The following is a 25,983-nucleotide window of genomic DNA, read 5'->3' as shown; positions in this document are numbered from 1 at the left end:
CAGCCGAACAAAAGCGCCTGTCTTCTTGCCGGTATTCAGGTTTGTTGTTTTGAAAACAATCATCACAACTGATCCCCACAGGTTGAACTCCTCTAACACATTCTGGAGTCCTTCTGCAATTGTTTGAGCTTTCCCATCTTTCAATTTTAGCTCAGCCAACTTAATTTCTTTAGATTCATTCTTGAGGACCACGGCCTGATATTCAAAGCCCTCAATGTGTTTGCCGTCAAAGTGTATGCACCACTTCTACAAATGAAGCGTGCTTGCCAAGTGTTTCTTCACCTGAGCTGCTCTTGTGTAGATTGCCTTGTGGATTGCTGATTGACATTAGGTTGGGATTTCAATGCCCTCACCAGAAAGCTGGTGGCTTACCACTGCTGCTCTGTGGGACGACAGCTTTGAGCATGTCACAAGACGTCTTGCAATGCTTGTTAGATTATGTTTCCTTTTGCTCATTGATGCTGCATTGTCATCCTCCCAAGGACTGTCTGTACTGTTTTCCGATGAGTCCATGCTACTTTTGGAACAATCAGGTAGCGCTAAGCTGGTAAGTGTGGACACAGTCGCTTCCATTGCCCTCTTTGGTATGGATGGGTGAATGGTATTGGCACTAGCAGGTTTGCCAGTCAAATAACCAATGTGACCTTTGCTCTCAATTTGCAGTTTGTAGAGGTTCTCATCCTCTTTGCACAACCATTTGCCTTTTATCCTGGTCATGTCAAACAGTTCATTCAATGAATCTAAGTTTTGTTTTTTTCTGTAGCGCTTATAGTCTTTCAGAAGTTTTGCTAGTTTTGCACAAATGGCTTGATCAGATACATGCGGGAAGTTCAACGTTTTGCTCCATAGGTCTTTACGCGTTACAGCAATTAAACCAATCCTCTGTCTGTTCTTTGGCAGTGGATTCAAGAAATTTGAAGCGTCCAATGACGTGGTTTTTCAGGGGCATGTGACTCCGTTCGCTCAAGGGTACTTCATAAATTGCCACGTTGCCTCTTCTTGATGGGGCTTGAAACTGGACTAAGTTCTTTGTCCAGGTTTCTTTGTTCTTCTACGTGTTAGAAGAGCTCTTCTTGAACGACATGTTGTCTTCTACTAAACAACTGAAATAGGAAAGGCCTTAATGTCAATAATAATTTTCGTAACAAATTAAAGAAACTGTTATTAAGTTTTCAATTGAACTGTTATTGTTAATATATTTTATTTCAAAAGAAGCAAATAACGATTATAGAAAATGAAAAAGCCAGATACTAATAAAATATTATAGGCCAAATTATAATTTGTGAAAGAGTTTAATATAACTTACCAAATAATACAAGGATCTCTCTATACTTAAACTATAGAGAATGCGCAATAATTAAAATAAGGCAATAATAATGTTGACACCAAATTAAGATAATTAAAACTCAACTACCAGCTTTAAACAGCTCGCTTATATACCAGTTTATAGCATATTATAGTTATAGCTGAACAAAATTTTAGAACTCTACAAAAGCTTCCCGAACAATTACGTCACCGTGATGTCACTGTCCTGGCTGATGATGCACAGCGTTATACAATGTTCTGGAAAATTCTATACATTTCTCTGCTACATAAATTATTGCACAAGTCGGTTTCATGACTTACATATATATACAGTATATATAATATATATATATTGTTAATACAATTACATAAAATGCTAAAATGCCTACATAAATAACATTTCAAAGTGGTTTGTGTGTGACCTTTTTCAATATTTTAATGGAATAAACGTCATTTTAGTCATTAATAGGCCAAGGTTCCTTCATTCATGCTACAGGAAATAAGTTTTAGACCACTTACATTTTTTCAAAAAATCTCGAAGAATTCTTCTCCAATATTTAAGTTTGTAGTTCTAAATTATAAACTTATTAAAACACATGTATTTCACACAAAATATGGAACAAAACTTTTTAATGTCAAACTTCATAAAAAACTCTTAATACTTACTATGTCCTCCTTTTGCCTCAATCCCAGCCAATATTCACTGATGAATAGATTCATACAAGTTAGTTATAAAATCCTGGGGTATGTTGTGCCATTCTCTTTGAAGTACTTCAAAACATTCTTCAGCATTTCGGGGAGCATGTTTGACCTTCTTTCTGTCCAGGTAATCCCAAATATGCTCAATTATATTCAAAACTGGACTCTGGGGAGGCCCAGTCATCAATTCCAGTACTCCTTCCTCTGCCATTTCATTCAAATAATTTTGTGCCACTCGGGAACAATGTTTTGGGTCATTGTTCTGCTGCAGAATAAAATTATGACCTATTAGTCTCATTCCGGATGATACAGCATGGTGCCTTAGGATATCCACATAGCATTCCCCGGTGAGTCGCATCTTTATTTTGATCAAATCACCTACTCCAGATGAAGATAAACAGCCCCAAACTTGTAAAGAGCCTTCTCTGTGTTTAATAGTAGGGTTTAAACACTCAGGCTGATAGGCTTCTTCAATTCTTCTTCAAACATATTGGCGTCCTTTCATTCCAAATATTTCGAATTTGAACTCATCGGTGTACAGAACCTGATTAAATATTTCCTTGGCCCAATCTTTGTGTTGTTTTGCATATTTAAGTTGTTTTTCTTTAATGCCATGCCGTAATAATGGTTTTCAAATTGCAACACACCCTCTTAATCCGGTTTAAATAGGTGTCGTCGAATAAAAGAAGAGCTGACATTTTCCCCAGTTGCTGTGTTAATTTCCTTTGCCAATTTGGTTGATGCTTTTTTTTTATTTCTTAAAGAAAGGATTTTTAAACATTTATTGTTATCTTTTGTTAGCTAAGGAGGGCTACCACTTTTCTTTCTATCTTCAAGGAAGCCAGTTTCTCTAAAATTTTTAATGATTTCTGTAACAGCATTCTTCAAATATCCTGTTTTTGAAGTAGTTGTTATGACACATCGTTTTAATAAGTAAACAAACAAATCCCTCATGTTTCCTCATCAATTTTGTTTATTTATTCAAAATAATATATTCTTTCAACTTTTCTTTTATATTATTAAACTTAAGTACGCTTTAAAAAAGTTACGAAGGAAAAAAATTGTAAATAGGTCTAATTATACAAGTGGTCTTAAACTTATTCACAGTACTGTATATACAAGTATATTATTAAATATAATTTCAAGCTTTCTTTTTTTTTGTACTGGTTTTTTATATATTTAAAGGGTATCTTAAGATAAAAATTATTAGTTTCTAATACATTTTATATAATCTTTTTACAAAATATGTGCTGTGTAATTTTTTGTTTGTTTTTCTTTTCAAAATTTAGATTTAAATAACGACAAACCACAATTGTGTGGTAAAAATGGATTTCAATGTGAACCTGGTACTTATTGTAATGGAACTTTTGAAGGTCCTTCATATGGCATTGCTTCATTTGATAATATGTTACTGAGCATGCTTACAGTATTTACATGTATTACATGTGAAGGATGGAGTCAGATCATGTATGATGTATGCTGTTGTATTTTTTTAAACTGTAATCTAATTTAAAGTAAACATCAAAACAGTTGTTATGACACATAGATAGTAGAAATAATATTAAAACCACAACAAAAACAATAATAAAAATTAAAACAACAGTAGTAATAATATTAACAATAATAATAATAGCAATAACAATAAAAACAATAACAATGACCACAATAGTAATAAGTTTAACATTTATTAACAAAAGCAGCAACAACAAAAACAATAATAACACGCGTATATTTTATAATTATTAAGTTAGTTTAGTTTGTTAGTTTTTTAATAAAAAATTAAAATATTGCTATTCTATATGATAATATTACAATAATAATAAGCAAACCACAAATAAGACAACTGAAATTGACTCAAAGGGCATATAATCATAATCACTTTTCCAAAAATGATAAAAAGACATCTGTTTGTCAGTGCTTCTGAAATTTTATTTATATTTTACCATTCGCTTGGTCTTGCACCAAGTATTGTGTCAATTTAAATACATTTGTGCAATTTTATTTGATGATGTTCATTCTAAAATACTTTGTCTTTCTCATAAAATTATATGAGACCATATTGCCTTCTGTAAGAAATATAGGGACTGGTCAGTGAAAGATTAGGAGGGTATAACATTTAGTTAGCAAAAGGTATTCATCTTTCCAATAATACAACCCCCAATACTTGTTTTAGGCTGTAAAACATTTTTAGTTTATACCTCTCAACCCCATAATAAATATATATATATATATACATATATGTATGTATGTATGCATGTATGTATGTATGTATGTATGTATGTATGTATGTATGTATGTATGTATGTATGTATGTATGTATGTATGTATGTATGTATGTATGTATGTATGTATGTATGTATGTATGTATGTACCCAGCAAACATGCTATAAGAGAATTTCAGTGGACCTATATAGGCATTTTAAGCGAACCATTGTAGTTTTGCTGATTGGTTACTTAGTGGACCATTAGCGGCAGCCACCAAAAGTGACTTACTGATAATAAACCATTAAAATGTTGGAAAATTATCGGCTTGCCATTATAGCGGCTGCCACTACTGGTCCACTAAGTAAATGATGAGCAAAACTCCAATAAACTGCTAAAAAATGTCTATATAGGTCCAAAATTTTTAATCAAAATAAAATTAAAGTTAGCTAAAGTTGCACAAAAAGTATGAAAAAATTTCTAAAAGGTCACAATAATGCTATTTTATAAGAAAAAGAAAAAAAAAAAAAATATATATATATATATATTTATATATAAATATATACATATATAAATAAAGCATTAGATGCACACGAATGACATCATACTGTGAATTAGGTATAGTATATATAAAGGGTGCAGAAAAAATTTCCGTACAAAAATATAATTTAAAAAAATTTTCTGTATGATGTTTTCTTTCAATATATAGTGTGTTTTTAGTATTCCTTTGTATTCCTTCATATTTTTTTAGTATTTTTTAGTATTATTTTGTTATAAATTAAAGTGTAATTTGTTTCTCGTATTGTACAGGAACTTTTGCTGTTTTTGCTGTTAATTTTTTTGTATGGGAACTTTTTCCACACCCTGTATATATATATATATATATATATATATATATATATATATATATATATATATATATATATATATATATATATATATATATATATATATATATACATATATATGTATATATATATATGTATATATATATATATATATATCTATATATATACATATATATGTATATATATATATATATATATGTATATATATATATATATATGTATATATATATATATATATATATATATATATATATATATATATATATATATATATATATATATATACATATATATATATATATATATATATATATATATATATATATATATATATATATATTTATGTTTAAATTCTTACTCAACTGCCTGCTTGTGTGAATTTTTGTGCCTATACAGTTTGAATTCACATTACCAAGGACTTAAATCTATATCATTTTTGCAATTTTATATTCTCGTTTTTTGTTGTTCATGCCAAAATGTATTATTTTACATTTTCTTATGTTAAAGTTTCAAATATGTTGCACCATTTAGCTATTTTATTTATATAATTTTGTAACTCATTTCTTTATATCCACTTTTATCTTCTTCTTGCCATCTTCAAGAATTTTAATTTTGTCGTTGTATATATTTGTCACATGGAAAATTTGATAAAGAAGAGTTTTTATGAGTACTTTTAATAGAAGCAGTCCAAGTACTAATCCTTGTATTACTCCACTGTTTATTTAGCACTAGTCTGACTAATTTTATTCATATAAAAAACTTATTATAAAAATTGTACAATTTAATTTAATGAATAATATAATCATGTGATAAGGTGTTAAATGATTTAACAGTCAATAAAACTTGGCTGAATGTAACTATGCACTAAAAAAATCTTGACACTTAAGCAAGTTATTTACAAAACTCTTTTTTGCCATGAAACCATGTTGTTGTGATATTAATTATAAAACATTCCACCACGCACCGCCATGTAGTTCTGAATTTTACTTTCCATTGTTTTGCCAATGACTAATGTAAATGAAATTGATGTGCATTTACTTTTAAAACTGTTGCTTTTTTAAAGTGAGGTTATATTTGCTTGGCTCCTTTGACTTGGTAATAAGCATAAATTGAAACTTTTTAAGAAGATTATTTTTAGTGGAGCACAGAATGATATGGCACTGTTTTTTAGAACATACTAATTAGCGCCATCAATTCCAATCATTTTGTAAATACTATTTTTTTCTAGTTTGTGTAATATTACAATTTCAGAAAAGAGTACACCTTTGTTATCATTTCTAGACTTTGTTTTAGATATTTGTTTTTTCAACTCATTAATTAATAAATTTTATGTTTCTTTTTTCGACAGTTCTTTGAAATTTTTATAACATGTTGGGAAATATACATGTTCAAAAAAATGACAAACATTTATAGTGTCCATAAAATTAGATTAAATTTCGAGATTTAAGTAAAATGGGTTGCTATCTTCATCTTTTTTGATGTTAATACAGTTGAAATCAAAATCAAAAGTCAATCAAAATTGTTAAAGCGTTCAGCTTCATAAAAATATTTATAAGTTTTTTTGTCTTTTATAGTCATTAGAGAAGTATTTGCATTTCACATCAAGAACATAGCAGCAGCTTTTCTTCGTTAATTGATAAAATGCTGTTTTTTGATATTGAATTGATAAACTGCTGTGAACTATGGTTCAATATTTTTTTTTATTATTCGTTTCACTATTAGTATAATTAGAATTCTGGATAACCTGCCCCCATAATATTAGAAATGGATGTTTTATTGGATTATGTTTCTGTTATGAAAACAATGATAATATTGTGGTGAAGGAAAGTTTTTGAAGCTTTTAGATTTTATTAATTGAGGATGTTGTATTGATATAAAATCATGTCAATGAAGTTTGAGATGATTTTTGAGTTACTTGAGTTACATGAAGATTTTTGAGTTACTTGGGTGGTATTAGTTTGCCTTCCTTCAATGCTAACTTTACCCAGGTAATCTCTTTTACAGGGTTATTAACAATTATATAGCGGTTTACTAAAAATTAGATACCAGTTTATTAATAATTATATAGCAATTTATTAGTAACTATATAGCATTTGTACATAACTTAATTTTTAAAAAATAAGTGGTACATTCATCCAATAATACCACATTATTCTATTAGACAACCAATATTATTTTAAATATATTTTTGGTTATTTTAGCTCCATGGAAAATAATTTTAATGAAAGTGAACCTGTCAGAAATCTAATAAGGAAATAAAGAGTTGAAAATAAATTCCTTATCATGAACAATGTAAGATTTTATAAATCAGGACTGATAATTCAATATTTCAGGGATAAGAATATTAGATAGGGATATCTGCCCCCATATTCTTCCCAGTTAAATCCTATAGGAGAAGTATTTTCATATTTAAAGAACAGATATTACAAACTACGTCCATATCCAGAAACTAAAGAAGATATTATTCAACACATTAATACAGTAATAGCATATATGAATGAGAATGTTGATTTTACAGCATTTTATACACATATGAAGCATTATCTTGCTTTTATAGGACAAGAGTTTAAATAAAAACCTAATATTTAAAAGTACTTTTTATATTTATTTTACTGGATGTATTTTTTATTTTAACTAAGAAAGGTATTTTATGAATTATATATAATTATAAACAACCCGCTATATAATTATAATTAAACTGATATATAATTTTTAATAAACTGCTATATAATTACTAATAAACTGATATATAATTAATAATAAACTGATATATAATAATTAATAAATCGCTATATAATTATTAATAACCGTGTAAAATGAATCTAAGTTTTTTTTTTCTCCTTTTAATTGTTTTTATTGTTTTTTGCTACTATTAGTTTTTTTATTTTGTTTTCTCACTCTATTGAAAATAGATCAATTGATTTGTGCTACAAAATACTTGTTTATACTCTTCGTTATTTCTGAGTCACTTTTCCAAGTTTAATGCGTTTGCATAAACTAAAGTATTGCCAAATACTACTAGAATAAGAGAAGTTCTACCTGCTGTTTTGTTTAAGTTTCAATTTTTAAATCAAAATCAACTCTCTTGCAGTGCTCACTCCTGTATCTAGTTTGTATCTCACTCCTTTATCTTTTTTTGCAGTGCATTTAAGTGCGTTAGTTGAGTTTTTACCAAAGCTGTATATAATTTTTTTTTTCTCTCTTTTTAATAAGTAATGACTTATTATTATCCAATTATTGCTTGAATTACAGTAAAATGTTCAAGTGATTTTGGCTCTTATGTGGCTTTGGGGAAGTTCAAAAATTCCAGGTGTTGCTGTTGTTTTTTTTTTATCTAGTTTGTTTATTCAATTTTTTAATTTGGTGTTTTAATCTGAAATCTTTTCTAGTATGCTTGCTATACTTGGTAAATCTGGAACTGTAACGTTAGTGGATACTAGGGTATAATTGAAACTTTTGCATGCATCAACTATATCTGATTCTGTCCATAAAATTTAATTTTTTTTTTTTTGTTGGTATCGTTTGAGTCTGTCTTTTTTTTTTTTATTGTTATTTGTATATTTTTAAATAATCATTTATTAATCTTTATTTTTATTTGGCAACTGTAAAATATGCTTTGTTTAAAAAATAATTCTCTATTTTAATGTATTTCTTTTTTCCCTGAGGCATACACTGATAGTGTGTAACCATTTGGCAAATTTATATGGCATAATTTTAAAATAATATTTTATCTCATTTTTAATTATTTCAATTCACTTTATGCATGAAATAAAACCCTAGGTAACAAAAATACTGGTTAAATGATCTTTTTGGTTTGGTTATTGATACTTTTTTAATTTTCTATTGATTTTTAAATTTTAACTAGTTGGTGTATATTTTTATTAGTTTTTTGAATGTTGATAAGAGGTAATCTTGGTAACTGGCATATAGTATTGGTAAATTCTCTGTTGATTGTATTTTATTATGAATTAATTTTTCTTTGATTTTTTATAATTAAAAATCAAGATATGAGCACAACTAGTGATAATAGCAGTTATGGATCTTTTAAATTTTTTATTCGCGTTTAAATATATATATATATATATACATATATATATATATGTATATATATATATATATATATATATATATATATATATATATATATATATATATATATATATATATATATATATATATATATATATATATATATATATATATATATATTTCTATAGTTTGTTACATTTGGGAAGCACAGAAGGAAAAATATGATTCTACACCAACACATACGTCACTTTTAATTACTTTTGACTATCGTCCAACATTTGCATGTTGGACGAAAGTCAAAACCATTAATTTAATTACAAATTAATCGTTTTTTAAAAAAACCACAAATTAATTGACCAGAATGTTTTTAAAAACATTCTGAATGTTTTAAAAAAAAATAAAATGTTTTAATTAAAAATTAAAGCATTTTATTTTTTTTAATAAAATTTTTTTTTTTTTTTTACTGTAAATCATGCGCGGAGTGTTTCTGCATCGACAAACTTATAGCCTGACTCGCAAGGGAGTGCTGCTATATCGACTGACAAATAGCCTGAATCGCAACGGGGTGCTGCTACATCTACTATCTTTTAGCCTGACCCGCAAAGGTGTGCTGCTACATCGACTGAGGGTTTGGTTGGGGCAGGCAGTCTATCAATTAATTAAAAAAAAAATTCCGGTCTTGCATTTTAATTTTTACTTTTTGTCAACAAAATATGAAAAAAACTTTCGGGCAACATATAAGAGTTCTATATATATATATATATATATATATATATATATATATATATATATATATATATATATATATATATATATATATATATATACATATACATATATATATATATATATATATATACATATATATATATATATATATATATATATATATATATATATATATATATATATATATATATATATATATATATATATATATATATATATATATATATATATATATATATATATATATATATATATATATATATATATATATATATATATATACAGGGTACAGAAAAAACTACTGTACAAAAATATAAACAGCAAAAGTTCCTGTACAAGGCATGAAACAAATTACACTTTAATTTAAAACAAAATAATACTAAGAAATATTAAAAGAATACTAAAGGAAATTATTAAAATATTAAAACAAAACACCATACAGACAGTTTTTTTAAATTATACTTTTGCATGGGAACTTTTTCCGCACCCTGTATTTATACATATATATTATATATATATATATATATATATATATATATATATATATATATATATATATATATATATATATATATATATATATATATATATATATATATATATATATATATATATATATATATATATATATATATATATATATATATATATACAGCCCTCTGAATTAGGGTCGGCATTTTGCAATGTTGACCTAACTAACTGCTGACCAAAGAGTGTTTAAGGTTGTCAAAAAATTGTTATTAAATTGAATAAATTTTTTCTAGTAAATAAATAATGATAACAAATTTTAGAAAATAGGCAAACAAAATAAAAAATAATAATAATGACAAATACTTTTGAACACATATAAGAATGTATTTAAAGTTTTATAGGTAATTTTTATTTAAAAAAAGTTGTGAAAAAGTTAAGAACCACAGAACAAAAAATGGTAATTTTTACCAAATACCAGGTAATTTTACCATGAGTTTTTAAGCACTCATTTATAAGATTTGGCATCGAGTCTATTAAATTATTCTAGAGTCTATTAAAATATTCTCTAAAATATATTTGGGAACATCTCCAAGTATTGTTGGTTAAATATTGCACAACTCCTCAAGGCTCCTTGGTGCTTTCTTGGCAATCTCTTTATCAAGACAACTCTAAAGATTTTCAATGCAATTTAGATTTGGGCTATTTGGTGGCCAAGTTAGACGCTTAATATTTTTGCTTTCAAACCATTCAGAGACAATTTTAGCCGTGTGCCATGTTGCAATGTCTTGCTGAAAAATGAACGGGACGCTTTGCTCAAGCGCATCAATTGATGGTAACCAGTTGTTATTTAAAAAATATTGATGTAATAAATAGAGTTGAGTCAACCATCAAACCATCAAATAATTTAAACATACCGAGACCATAATATGTCATGCAGCACCATATTCCAACCAACCCGCTACCTTGTTTTGTTCTTTGATACAATTGAGATTATAGATTATTTTTCAGAAAGCTGCCTGCAAATCATAATTCGGTTTTTTTGGTTATCAACCTCGATGTTCATCTCATCACTGAACATTGCTGTCCTTCATTTTTCTTTAGACTATTCTTTGACGCTTTGGCAAAATTCTTTTCGCTTTTTTATATGTTGTTTAATAAGTCGCGGTTTTAGAACAACTTTTTTCCATAACATATTGTTAGCTATTGGTTTCCTACACAAGTGAAGCTTGATGTCCATTTGAAAGCTTTCATTCCCTTCTTAATTCATGGTTCGATTTTTCTTTGCCAACACCCAATGATGACATTGGGTGTCGTCAATTGCAGTCTTCCAGAAAGATGGCAATCAACTTAAGATTTTGTCTCTTTGAATCTTTTGATGATTGTTAGCACCAAACTATGTGATTGCTTTACTATTTTTCCAATTTCACAAGCAGTTTTACCTTCCTGGTGAAAATGCACCACTTTTACACGATCATCATAGGGAATAGCTTTTCTGCTCATTTTTTGAAAAGAAGGTGAAGGAATGGTATTAGCATTCCTGTGCAGAGCCCAAAGTTGTTGCACTACCAAAGTTACACTAGCATCATAAATCATAAATCAAACTATAATGTTTCTTCTTACAACGTGACTATCATATAGCTCCTTAAAATTTCTCAATCCTAGAGCATCAATTATTTGCTCTGGCAAAGAGTTCCAGTGTTTCACTATACAATTTGTAAAAATATATTGCCTCTGTTTGCAATGCTTCACCAGTTGACACTTTAGTTTAGAATAAAACTTAATTAATTTTATTTGAAAAATTTTTTTTTTTATTTGTGGTTCTTAACTTTTTCACAATACTGTATATATATATATATATATATATATATATATATATATATATATATATATATATATATATATATATATATATATATATATATATATATATATATATATATATATATAAATAGATGGGCTAACCACAAACACTCATTCACAAATAAAAAGATGAAAAATTCAACCACCCTTTCAAAGTATATATGGCAGATAAAAGAATACTTAAAAATAACACCAAAATTAACTTGGTCAATAACATAACAAAAAAATGCTTGCTTTGCCTTCATGAAAAACTTTGCATAATATCATACAAAGGTACGCAAAAATTATTAAATAAAAAAATAGAAATTATATCCAAGTGCTGTCACGAATACAAGTTCTTGTTTGACAACCACGAGCCCAAAGATTAAAAAACCAAACCATGCTCACAAATATTTATAGTTTTATAATTGTTTTTGAACACCACGATGTTTACTGAGTATATTTTTTAACGAAAAAAACAATGTATTTTTTACCTGATGATTGCTAAACGCATGATCTAAATGATAAAATAAAAATAACTACATGATAAATCATGTAGTTATTTTTATTTAATCTTGTCAAAAAATCAATTTTATATATATATATATATATATATATATATATATATATATATATATATTTAGACTTTTGATGTGTATGACAAAAATGGGTTGTTCTTTTGGATATACTACTACTCATTGAATATTATTGGGGCAAAGTTCATGCTTAATTTAGTTCTTGGTGTGTTGAGTGGGTAGGTTATAAATTTTTTATAAGTTTTCAACAAACTTCTTTTTACTTGTTATGAATTCATTCTTTCTTTTATAATTCATTCTTTTCTTTTTTGTTATGAATTTGTTATGAAAAACTTTCTTTTACTAGAGAATTTGGAAAAGAGAGGGAGCGTGTTGAAAATAGAACTACATTTTTGCTCCTTCGTCAGGGGCAACAAGTTGACAGGGCATTAAATGGTTATATGGACTGGATTGATGCTGCAGAACAAGCTATAAATCGCGAAGAAGATGAAGAGAATCATCAATGTTAGTTATATGTTAAAGTTATATGTTAAAAAACAAATGTTCTATATTTGAATAGTTATATGAAATAGTTTATCAAATTTCCTATTTCTTTAATTATTATATATTTAATAATTGTTTTAATAATTTAATAATTGTTTCCTAAAAAGATATTAGTGCCTAACTTAAACAAAATATTCAAAGCACCAACATGTGTGAATGTCCTTGTTGAAGATCATAGTTTAAAGACTGCAATGTTGAATATAGTTCTCATTTTAAAGACTTCATTTTTGAATATAGTTCACAATTTGAAGACTGCATTGATGAATAGTGTTCACATTTTAAAGACTGCATTTTAATGTTGTGCAAAATGGACCAATATAGGCACATAATGTATGAATCTTAAAACTTTAAATGTTTACTTTTTTAGGTGCTAAAACTTTTTATGCTTTTAACAGAGGTTATTTATGGCTTTCTTTTTCTCTAATTGCAAAACTTGCATAAAAGCAGGACCACTTTATTTAATCGATGTTTTCAGTTGTTTAAGTTGTTTAAAATATTATTTTATAAAATAAATCATATTTCCTAAATACTTGAACAACAATTAAGCAATATGCTGTTAGTCATTTCTCACTTTTAAGCTGGACTTTAAATTAAACTTTAAATCATGAATTGTTCAAATTTAAAAATGTAGTCAGCTGAATTTATATTGATGCCAATTATTGTGTTATATAAATTACTTTATGCAGCTTTTTATAAACAGAAATAAGTTGTATATAAGCAGTTGATATATATTGTCTCTTCATTTATGGTTTGAGTGGTAAATCATGTGATTCATTGGTTAGGAACAAATGGTCGACCAATGGCAAGTTTGTTTCAGCAATTAGGGTTGGTTCTGACACCAGCTATCTATTCTATAAAGTAGCTGGTGTAAATGTCAGTGTGATAAAACTTGTGAGGCTGAAATTTGGATTGGTCAATGTAACCCCCATATATAATAGATATAAAAAAAAAGTGTAGAGATTGCAAAAATAGCAAGTGTAGAGATTGCTAAAAAGGAATGATTTGAACCAGAAATGTTGTTAGTGTTTTTAGATACTATGGTACAGTCTGTAAAATATTACAGAATATACAGTCTGTAAAATATTCTTTACAAAAAAAGATCAGCAGAAAAAAGGAAATTTGTAAAATGTGGAAAAAGTCTGTGGATGAAGAAGTCAGGCTTTTGTATTGGTAGGCATAAGGCAGTTACTGCATTATATGCAGTAAATAAGTACAAAAAATAAACCTTTTTTTTTTAAATAACATTTATAATACTATAAATAAGATTTAAAGTAGAACAAATGGGTTTTTTTTTAATTCTAGTAAAACGCATTCGTAACCAAAAAAAGAAAGAAGATGGAATAAATCTGGGAATGACAAAGATCCTAATGAAAGGATCATCTGAAAAAAAGTTTCGTCTCAATATGAACAACAGTTCTCCAAAGTAAATATTTTGTTTTACCTTCTTATAATGTATTTGAGAAATCAAGTTTTGAACATTTGGAAACATTTTAGGCAAACTCTAAAAGAACTTCTTCATAAAAAGCTTCGTAGGTTTCGTTTAGCAGTAAAGCGCTTTGTCAATCATTCAGTATTCTATTGGTCAATAATTACATGTGTATTTTTAAATACTGTGTCAGTTGCTGTACAACATTATAGGCAACCTCAATGGCTTTCAGATCTTCAAGGTAAGAAAATTTGTAAAGCTTAATGTTTTCAAAATTTGAAACTTTTTGAATACTTGCAGAATTAAATTTCTTTAATCGCTAAAAAGTTTACAAAAGAAGTATAGTAAGAAGTATACATTCATAAATTTAGATCTTAAACAATAACATAATAGATGAATCGAGAAGGAACAGCAATAAACAAAAATATCATATATTTCTTGATTGTAACAAATCTTTTTTGGCTTAAGATAAAAAGATAACCAGTTTTAATTATAAAATTTTAAGTTGAAACAAGCAAACAATATATAAAGAACTACTAGGTAGTTCTTTATATATTGTTTGTAAGAACTAATAACAATAGTAATAACAACAATAATAATAATAATTGAAATAATAATATTTTTTTTTTCTTTATCATCAAAATAAAAAAAATTTATTCATTAGTTTTTTTCCAAAAACTAATAAATAAAAAAAGCTGTTGAGAAAAACTGTTCATAAAAAAATTTTAATAATAAAAAAAAGCTAATAAAAAAATGTTGATAAAAATTGTTCAAGCAAACCCAAACATAACTGGGTTTTATCCCAGATGTGTCATGCATGTGGCAAGTAAAAATCTGAATAAATTCATAAAAGTGACTTGGTAAATATTTTAAATATTTTAAAGATACCAAAATCTTTGCTAAACAAGCTAAATCAGGATTGCTTTATCACCATAACTAAGAAATTCATTCAAAACATTCAAAACCCATTTTTCATTTTCTTTGCTCCATGTCGTTTTGTTTATGTTGCGTCCAGCAACATGAGCATCTACTTCCCTAATTACTAATGTAAGAAACATAATTTTTCTAGTAATTTGATCTTGAGAAGCAAGTTTTTTGAATTTGTTAAAATATTTTCTGGCTTAAGTGGTGCTTCCACTAACATTTTGTCTATTTTAACTCAATTTATTATGACATAGTTAATAATCATATTATAATATATATAATTATAATTATTATATTCAATATAATTAGTTTGATTAAAAAATCAAGAAAAAATAAACTTATAGCAGCTGTGGCACAATAGTTAAAACGCTTTAAAAGCAAGAGATCCAGAATTCAATGCATAATTTGTATCATCGATTAAGAAGAAGCCATGAACTTCCTAGTTAAATGCTCTTCCACAGTGCTCACAAGACCATTATTGTCACAGAGGGTTGCAAAAGGTTTTCTTGGAGCACCAAAAACAAATATATATAAATATATATATATATATATATATTTATATATATATATATATACATATATATATATATATATTTATATATATATATATATAAATTTAAAAGTTTGTTTAGTTTGATGCATAGAAAAATTTGAAAACGATGTGTGACATAACAGCACTTAATAAATTTTTAATTTAGCTTTATATATCATTTATTTATCAAGTTAAAAAAATTTTTGATTTAGATATTTCAGAGCAAGTTTTTCTTACCTTCTTTTTAATGGAAATGTTTTTAAAGATTTATGGATTGGGTCCTACCATGTACTTTAGATCTAAATTTAATAAATTTGATTTTGTGGTAATTTGATTTTTAAATGTTAATTTTATTTTTGCATTTTTTTGTACAATATAAAGTATAATATAAAAAATTTTAAAAATCGATTTAAAGTTTGTTTTTACATGAGACTCAATTAACTATTTATGTATTTTAATGATTATAAAGAATGAATAGTTTAGACTTTTATAGCTTGTATTGATAGGTCTATGTTTGATATACAAATGCTTAAATATTGGCTCTAATATTTTTTGTAATCAAAAATATTATTTTACTTTAAATTAAAATGTATACTTTTATTTTTGTTTATATGAACATACATACATACATACAAACATACATACATACATACATACATACATACATACATACATACATACATACATACATACATACATACATACATACATACATACATACATACATACATACATACATAAATACATACATACATACATACATACATACATACATACATACATACATACATACATACATACATACATACATACATACGTAATACACACATACATACATACATACATACATACATACATACATACATACATACATACATACATACATACATACATACATACATACATACATACATACATACATACATACATACATACATACATACATACATACATACATACATACATACATACATTCATACATACATACATACATACATACATACATACATACATACAAACATACATACATACATACATACATACATACATACATACATACATACATACATACATACATACATACATACATACATACATACATACATACATACATACATACATGATAAAAAAGAAAAGAAAACTAATTGGTGATTTGAGTTTGTGCAGAATATCAATTGCACCAAATAATATTATCAAAGAACTCATTCATTTTCTTTTTTTTGTGAAAAGGATGCATCAAAATCAATCACACACACAGGCATATATATATATATATATATATATATATATATATATATATATATATATATATATATATATATATATATATATATATATATATATATATATATATATATACATATATAGTGGTGTAAAAAATATTAAGACCATTGTCAAAAAAGTGAATTTTTCTAATTTTTCTTATAAAGATACACACGCAATGTCATAAAATGAGCCTAGTTCAATATTTTGTGGATGCTCCTCTAGCTGCAATAAGTTTTTCAACCCTCTTAGGCAATCTGTCAATCAGTCTTGGACACATGTCTTGTATTTCTTGGTCATTTGTCCAAACCTCTATGAGCGCCTCAATCAATGCAAGTTTTGTTGTTGGCTTTCTGTCGGCAATTCTCTTTTTGACTACCATCCACAAGTTTTCAATTGGGTTCATATCAGATGAATTACCAGTCCATGCTAGGATAAGAACATTATTATGGTTCAAAAAGTTTGTAACAGAGCGTGCCATACGACACAGTGCACTGTCTTGTTGGAAGATCAAACCACCATCAGGAACTTGGCTTTTTTTTTTTTTTTTTTTTCGTTCACCCACAAAACCTTTCCTTCTTCATACTTAACTGGACTTTTTTTACAAAACTAAGGTTATTTTGATTCATGGTTTTATTCAAACCTTCTTTTTTTGATAATATTAGAAAATAAAGTTTTTTATGTTTATTTAATTAAAAACTCTAAACACTCCCTCATTGTTTCTACTTTTTCAGTATTTTTACAAAGTTTTTGGTTTTACAAATTTTTGAGTTTACAAGTAATATATTATCAACCAATCCTCCAATCTTTGAAAGCACATAGTTTTAAATTATTTTGCGATTTCTAATTTTTTTACAAACTTTTATGCTTTATAGGTTATAACTTCTGGTGGATTTTTTATAGGTTGTAACATCTGGTGTACTTTTTATAGAAGGTAACTTCTGGTGTACTTTTTATAGATTGTAACTTCTATTGTACTTTTTATAGGTTGTAACTGCTGGTGTATTTGAACTGATCATTTATAAAATCTACAAAATAAGCATGGGCATTTCTGTGCTAAGAGCCTTAAGACTGTTGCGATTGTTTAAATTCACAAGGTATATTATTTTTTTTGCTCCATTACTTTTTTTTTAATTTGCTTTTAAACTTTTTTTTAAAGCTTCCTAAAGCCTGAACATGCATAAATTTAGTAATACAGTCAAGAAATGTTCTTAACAATTTTTTATCTGTGTTTTTTGTTTTTAATATTGACAAGACTTTCATATGTTTTTAAAAACATTTAGCAATGTTTGAGTATAATATATCGCTCTGTATTCACTTTAAAGATACAAAATTATGATCAAAACTTTGTTTAAACAAAATTAATCAAAACAAAGTTTGAAGCATTTGAACTTGGAGGATCAAAGTTAAGTTTATGTGACAAAGTTTTAAAATATTTTTACAATCCTACAACTATGGAGTTACAACTATGTACAACTATGGTACAATAAATTGGCAGTAATTTTATAATGACATTGTTGAATGATGAACACATTATTGATTAATACAACTTTCTACCAAATAAATATACAATCATATATAGACATTGATAAAGGTTTCTAATTGTCTGTATGAATTAATTGAGCAGACATAAAGAAAAAACAAGTATTCTAAAGTTCATTCTAAAAGTTCATGTTTTTAAGTATTTCGTGATTCAGGTGTAAAAATAAATATAGATCAAAGGGATAGCCTTTTCTTTTTTAATTTCCTCAATAATTTTTTAGATTGAATTAAAATGTATTTACACATATTTTTATTTAAATAAAAAATATGTTTTAATCTGATCTGAAAGACCCAAGAATACAAAAACTAATTTAGTATGATTTGATATAATATTAAAAATTTTAACCTTTTTTTTTTATTATTATTTGTTACTATATTATGAGGCATCAATTTTTTTAATAGTATTATTTGTTAAATAACTTTTCTGAAGATCTTGGTATTTCTTTTTTATAACATACCAGTTAAACCTAGCACTCTTAAATTGTTTTTAATCCTAAATAATATCAAGTTTTTTTAATAATAGTAAATGTAAACAAAACCTTGTTGCTTAAGAATTTCTATTTACCTATTATTATAGCCATATAATATGTTCAAAAGTTTGATTATACTATGTATATATAGTTTATAGTATGAAAAAGAAATGGAATCTTATTAACAATATTGTAAAGTCACATAAAAAGATCTAAAATTTTCACTGTTTTAAAAGCCATTGAATCCTTCTCAATTCGCTTTTGTGCTTGAGCCTCATGACGGTACAACAAATGCTAATGATGGTTTTTTGGACCTTTTAATTTTAACTCTCAGGTGGTTTTTTAAACAAACTTTTACCCTCAAGTGGATATGTTCGATGTATAAGTGTTAACTTTAAAACAGTATTTGATAAAATCTTTTATCTAGTTTTCTTCCTTGAAGCTTAAAATAAATTTAAATTAACAGACACTGATTTATTATGGATTAAATCATATTTATGTCACCATTCTCAAAAGGTCATTATTTCCTGTATCTCTTCAAACTCCATCCCCTAGACCAATATCACTAGTGGAGTTCCACAAGGGTTGGTGCTTGGACCATTTCTTTTTGCCATTGTAGTCAATGGTATGTTGGTCCTTGACCAAACAGAAGTCTTCTAAACTTTTATTCTGATGATACTTCACTATTCTATCATGATGGATGAAACTTGATTTGCTAAGTTGGAATGTGAAATCAGAAAGGATACCATTGCCTTGAGACATATGGTAATATGACATATGGTAATCCTTTCTGATTTAATATGGAAAATTTATCTTGCCTTAATCTTTTTGCATATAACTTATGCTTGGCCTGTGTTTTGCGACATCTCTAGCTCTCAATTCATGAAACTTTCTACCATAGAGAAATGTGCAACAATCATATGTAACAAGTGCTGATATTCAAGTCTACCCTTAAAGCGTTTTGAAGGCAATTGCATTTGATTAATCAAAAAAGTTGCCTAATTTAATGACTACTTGCTTTAAGCATTGTTTTTAGTTAGATCTATTGTGCAAAATCTCAGTAGTTTGCATAAGTTGCAACTTCTACACCCTAAATTGACTTGATTAACAAATTTTTTTTCAGGTTTTTTATAAATTCTTATAAATATCTAGATATTTAATTAATTTTAAAGGAAATCATAATATATTATTATATATATTGTATATATTATTGCTTGTAAATGAGTTTAACAATCAACAATTTGCTTTTTAGGTTGCAAACTTACTTATTAACTTGCATAATTTTACATTTGTTTGTGTATTTAAAATGTTGTTGTTTACACACAAAAAAAAATTTTTAAATACTTGCGTTTAACTATTTTTTTTTGTCTGTCTTTTTGTTATTTAGATTTTTTATTTATTTCCTGACAAACAAAAACTTTCAAATTTTTGAAAGTTTTTGTTGGCATATACAAAATGATACTATACATTACCAGACCATAACCATTTTAAAATTGCTGTTACTTAAATATTATTTTGGTTGAACTTAATTCTCTATTTTAAATAATAAATTTTAAACAATAAATTGTATTTAGCTATTTTAAATAAATTTAAATAATTCTTCTTAAAAAATGAAAACTTTTTTGTTTGTTTAGATACTGGTCATCATTAAAAAATTTGATTACATCATTATTAAGTAGCATTAAATCTATTATCAGCTTGATATTTCTTTTATTCTTATTTATTCTTATCTTTGCTTTGTTGGGAATGCAACTTTTTGGTGGTGGGTATGTCATGTTTTGTTTTATATAGTATATGTTAAGTAACTAATTTACCTTTTTTCAATTTTCTAATTTCTAATTCTTGAAGTCATAGTAATTTTTGTAAATATGATTTTAAGAGACACTGTTTTCTTTTAACAGATTTTCTTATAAAATTCCACCATTACGTACTAACTTTAATGATTTTGGTAGTGCAATGCTGGCTGTATTTCAGGTTTTTATTTTTTTATTTATTTGTATTTATAATTGGTTGTAAAACAATATTAAAATTAAGTTGTCTTGAACATTTGTTTGATGACTTAAGATCCTATTACATTGGATAATTTCATCACACTCACTGTATGAACTGTATCACACTTCACTGTTTGAACTGTATCACATCTCACTGTATGAACTGTATCATACCTTTTTTTTTTTATTAACCTTCCCAAGGCCATGAAGGCTACTACAGTCGAGGAGGCTACTTTAGTTGTGGTTACAACAAAGGTATAAGGTTCATAGTATTTAATTTTTCAGATATTGACAGGCGAAGATTGGAATACTGTGATGCATGAAGGGGTATTAGTTTATGGAGGTCCAAAATCTGCCAAAGGTTTAAGTGTTAGTTTGTACTTTGTTACATTAGTTGTTCTTGGAAATTGTATCTTTTCAAACATTTATAAGCTAAATTCAGTTGATTATTATTCATATGGTTACATTATGTGTTTTTTTTAGTTAATGATTCATCTTTTTTTTTACCTATTAAATGTATTTGTAAACTTAACTTTTTTTTCTCGATACTCTTTTGAATGTGTTTTTGGCAATTGCTGTTGATAATTTAACAAATGCACAAGAAATTAGCGAAGATGAGGCTTCAGAAGAAAAAGCTAGATTGCAACATAATAAAGAGATAAAACAGAAATATGCACCAAAAACAATGGAAATGTATGTTTTTCTTTTATTTCTGTGTTAATAAGAATTATTGTAATATAACTATGTGTAATTAAAAAAATAAAAATAATTTAATAAAAAATTTTTTTTCTTAGTGCTTATTAACTATTTTCTTAAATTTGTTTATGTTCTCTATTTTTTTTTTTTCTTTTAACTAATCTCTGTCACTCTCACTGTTTTGCTCAACCTCAGCAATTCTTATCATTTTTTTTACCCACTCCCACACTTGTCTTTCTGTTAAATTTTTACCACTCTCGCCATTTTTTTCACCTTTGCTACTTTCACAGTCTTTTTTACTCTCTGCTACTCTTAGGGTCTTGTTCACTCAATGTCACTCCTGTACTCCTGTTTATTTTTTATCACAAAGCATTAAAACTTATTGAAATTAAAAAAAATGTGTAACATAAACACAGGTCTTAATATTCATTTTAAACAATTATGCTTGTGGACTTTGAGAACATTATTTAATGTTATGAATTATAAATGATGATTTGCAGTAAATAAGCTTTAAAAGTTTTGTTAAAAATTTTATTGAGTTGAAATTCATCAATTCTTACATACTAAGAAAGTTGATGTTCATGCTATTTTATTAACTAGTTGCCCTGATATTTGGTGTGTATGTGTGGGGAGTGAGGGAGAGCAAGCTTTTAATGTATTTTTGATAATAGAGTCCATTTGCTGCCTCTTTTATGTCAAATTTGAAATTTTTTTTGCAAAAAAATGTTAATTTGACATAAGCATGAACATACTTAAGTCTAGAGTTTGCACAATGCCTAAATGTGTCATATATAAAACATCAACAAATTCTTGTGACATTTGATTTGCAAACAAATATGTCTTCTGACAATGCCAAGTTGAACTTGGTTGGCTTGTGTTAATTCAGCTTGAAAATCTGTAAATCACCTTATAATAAGATATAATATACATACTTATATAATATAATTATAATAAGATCTTTAATAATATATCAATCTGACAATATATAAGACATAATATAGATGCTTATATAATATAATTGTAATAAGATCCTTTATAATATGTAAATCTGACAATATAACTATATATGAATCATAATAATATAACGCCATTTTCAATATTTAGTGATTTTAATGTTATGCTAAAGTTAAGGGTGCTAATAGCTAGCTTTACTTTTTTTGCTTAAACTGAGCAAAAAAAGTAACTTTTAAAAAGTTTGGTGAATATCAACTGCCCAAGTTTAGTAATTATGAATTTCACAGTTTTAAACTTACGCAAAAAAAAATTTGGTAAATATGCTCTCAGTCACTTTAGTTTTGTAAAAGTTATCGAGCTAAAATTCACCAGCTTTTAATTAATGAAATAAAAAGTTATTTTTTATCATTTAATTACAAATCTTGCAACATTAACAAATAAAATATTTCTGTTTTAGCGAAAGTTTGCCAGTCAGTGTTAATACAAAGGTAATTTTCTTGGTTGAGAAATATTTTGTAAAAAATAAACTTTATATTACCTATTTTGTTATCACAGATTTCTAAATAGTTTAATTTTTTGAAACATTAGAAAAACTTTTATTTTTTATGCATAATGTTCATTGGTGGATATGAGAATTAAAGGTGAAGGCACAAAAAAGACATTTTGTCATTTTTGTCTGGATCTTAGGTGAATCTTTTTCTGTCGGTTTTTAAGCATGTTAGAAACTTAATGCTCTATGCATCAAATGTTTTTCAAAACAGTTTTTAGAATTTGAAAAAATTAAAAAGCAAAAATTAAGGCAAATTTTAAATTCTTAAAAAAAGTTTAACTTTTATAGTTAAATGGGTGTCCATGTTGTGGTTTAAACTGATAATATTGTTTTTTTATTTAAATATATTTTGGAAAAGTTAAAGCAGTTTTTAACTGTTTTTAAATTAGGATAATGCCCTTTCTAGCATTATCCTAATTTAAAAACAGAAATCATTCAATTTCTGAAAATTTCTGTATTAACAGTGTAAAAGCAGCTTTAAAAGTTTAAAATATTTTAGTACTGTGTCAAAGCAAATATGTATGACTAAAGGAGTAAGTAAGCCTTAAGGAGTAAGCAAGCCTTTTTACAGTATAATAAAGTATAACATAATAGTTCTGTTATTTTTATGTTAAAAGTATATTAAGTCGTTCAAAAGTGCAAAAATTGAAAAATTAAAGAAGTAAGTAATAAAGTAAAGAATAAAATGAATATTAGAGTTGTATGATAAATAGAGATTTTAAAAAATTACAAAAGACCAAGATGATTAAAATATACTGAAATTTCTGATAATTAAAATTGAATTTTTTGTGCATCAGTTAAGAATTGTTATTATTTTTCTGAAATATTAAATAAGTTCAATTGTTTGAAATGTAGTAATTGTGTTTTAAGTTGATTTTATGCTCATTCTTTAAGTTGATTGTGTTTGTGTTTTAAGCTGATTTTATATTGGTCCTTAAAGTTGATTGTGTTTGTATTTTGAGTTGATTTTTAAAACATTAATACAACTAATATTGAAATGATAAAAAAAAATTAAAAAAAAGTTCTTATTAGATTTGTTAATTATGATCAACATGCCAAATTGTGACATTTTGATTAACAATGTTGTTTGTTATGTTGTTTATCATAATTTCATAACGTTGTTTATGTAATGGTATTGTTGACACCATGAAATTATAGTAATATAATGAATTATGATGTAATTTTATTGTTTTCATAACATTATTATGTTCATATTATTATGTTGTTGATTATGGCTTTTATTCTATATTTAAAAAGAGTGTTCATCTATAAAATAGATATTTTGGTATTTACAAAAAGCGTTAAATTTTTCCTTTTGTTGTTACAAAGCAGGTTAAATATTTATTTTTTATGTTTAAAAAACAATTTGTTCTTGTTTTATATTTTATTTGGTATAATTTTTGTGAAATATTTTTTAGGAAAAAAAGGTAAAAACAAATGAATTTGACACTTTTCCATACGAAGGTAGGTGAAAATTAAATGAAAATGAAACTTTTAAATTAAAGAAAATTAAACTTTTACTTTTTTTGAAAATGTATAATTGCATGTATGTATATTATCAAATTTTGAACTTTCATAAGGAACCCCCTAAAATGTTACACAAAATCCACCCAATTTTAAAAAAATATGTATTAATACATTGTGTGTGTGTGTATATATATATATATATATATATATATATATATATATATATATATATATATATATATATATATATATATATACATACATATATATATATATATATATATATATATATATATATATATATATATATATATATATATATATATATATATATGTATATATATATATATATATATATATATATATATATATATATATATATATATATATATATATATATATATATATATATATATATATATAGGGCCAAAAAGATTTGACCAATTATAATTATTGTAGACAGTTACTTATAATAAAAAATATGTGTGCTGGCAACATATTTAACATAATACGTTGTGTGGATGATTGCATACTTATCCAAAAAGGACATAATATACCTTTTGGTTGCAATGAACATACAGATCAAATTCTCATAAAAACTCAATTGCCTCCCAGTGTGAATGTTTTTCTTTTTAATTCAATTCACCTCCACAAGGTCAAGAGCCTATACAATTAAGGTAGCCTTTTTTTTTTGTTCTTCTTAAAAAAATATTGTAATTGTCTTAAATTTTAAACACTGATTGCACTGTTAAAATGTGGCAATATTTTATGTTCTTAAATAAAGCACAAGTTAAGGAGTTTGCTGTACACAATGTCAATGTTTGCTGGCAATCAAACTTGTCATTCAATCCCTGATTTGTTGCACTTTCTGTTAATCAATATCCAGCAGTTATGATTTGGGATGAGATCATTTCTTGCAGTTGTGCTTGATTGTTTTTTTTACAACCATGTAAGACTGTTAATTTTG

At 26.1% G+C, this 25,983-nt stretch overlaps 1 protein-coding gene across 4 annotated transcripts in view; it reads left to right on the top strand.

Annotated features, from left to right (window-relative positions):
* The window catches only part of LOC100204204 (voltage-dependent N-type calcium channel subunit alpha-1B), a 93,314-nt gene that overhangs the window by 19,210 nt on the left and 48,121 nt on the right, over positions 1 to 25,983 (top strand). For 2 of the 4 annotated variants that reach the window (XM_065790982.1, XM_065790981.1), the window contains 13 exons: positions 3,294 to 3,478; positions 12,767 to 12,876; positions 13,005 to 13,162; positions 14,504 to 14,624; positions 14,696 to 14,868; positions 16,296 to 16,408; positions 18,334 to 18,443; positions 20,993 to 21,124; positions 21,260 to 21,332; positions 21,635 to 21,758; positions 21,895 to 22,042; positions 23,457 to 23,487; positions 24,968 to 25,013. In XM_065790982.1, coding sequence (XP_065647054.1) covers positions 3,294 to 3,478; positions 12,767 to 12,876; positions 13,005 to 13,162; positions 14,504 to 14,624; positions 14,696 to 14,868; positions 16,296 to 16,408; positions 18,334 to 18,443; positions 20,993 to 21,124; positions 21,260 to 21,332; positions 21,635 to 21,758; positions 21,895 to 22,042; positions 23,457 to 23,487; positions 24,968 to 25,013 — 1,524 coding nt within the window. The remainder of the gene's footprint in view (positions 1 to 3,293; positions 3,479 to 12,766; positions 12,877 to 13,004; positions 13,163 to 14,503; positions 14,625 to 14,695; positions 14,869 to 16,295; positions 16,409 to 18,333; positions 18,444 to 20,992; positions 21,125 to 21,259; positions 21,333 to 21,634; positions 21,759 to 21,894; positions 22,043 to 23,456; positions 23,488 to 24,967; positions 25,014 to 25,983) is intronic. The other 2 variants (XM_065790983.1, XM_065790984.1) reach the window with 1 other exon arrangement.

The sequence above is a fragment of the Hydra vulgaris genome, chromosome 02, assembly GCF_038396675.1.
Source record: "Hydra vulgaris chromosome 02, alternate assembly HydraT2T_AEP".
Classification (NCBI taxonomy): Eukaryota; Metazoa; Cnidaria; class Hydrozoa; order Anthoathecata; family Hydridae; genus Hydra; species Hydra vulgaris.
Note: the sequence above shows the minus strand (reverse complement) of the source record. Positions and strands in the feature narration are given on the sequence as shown.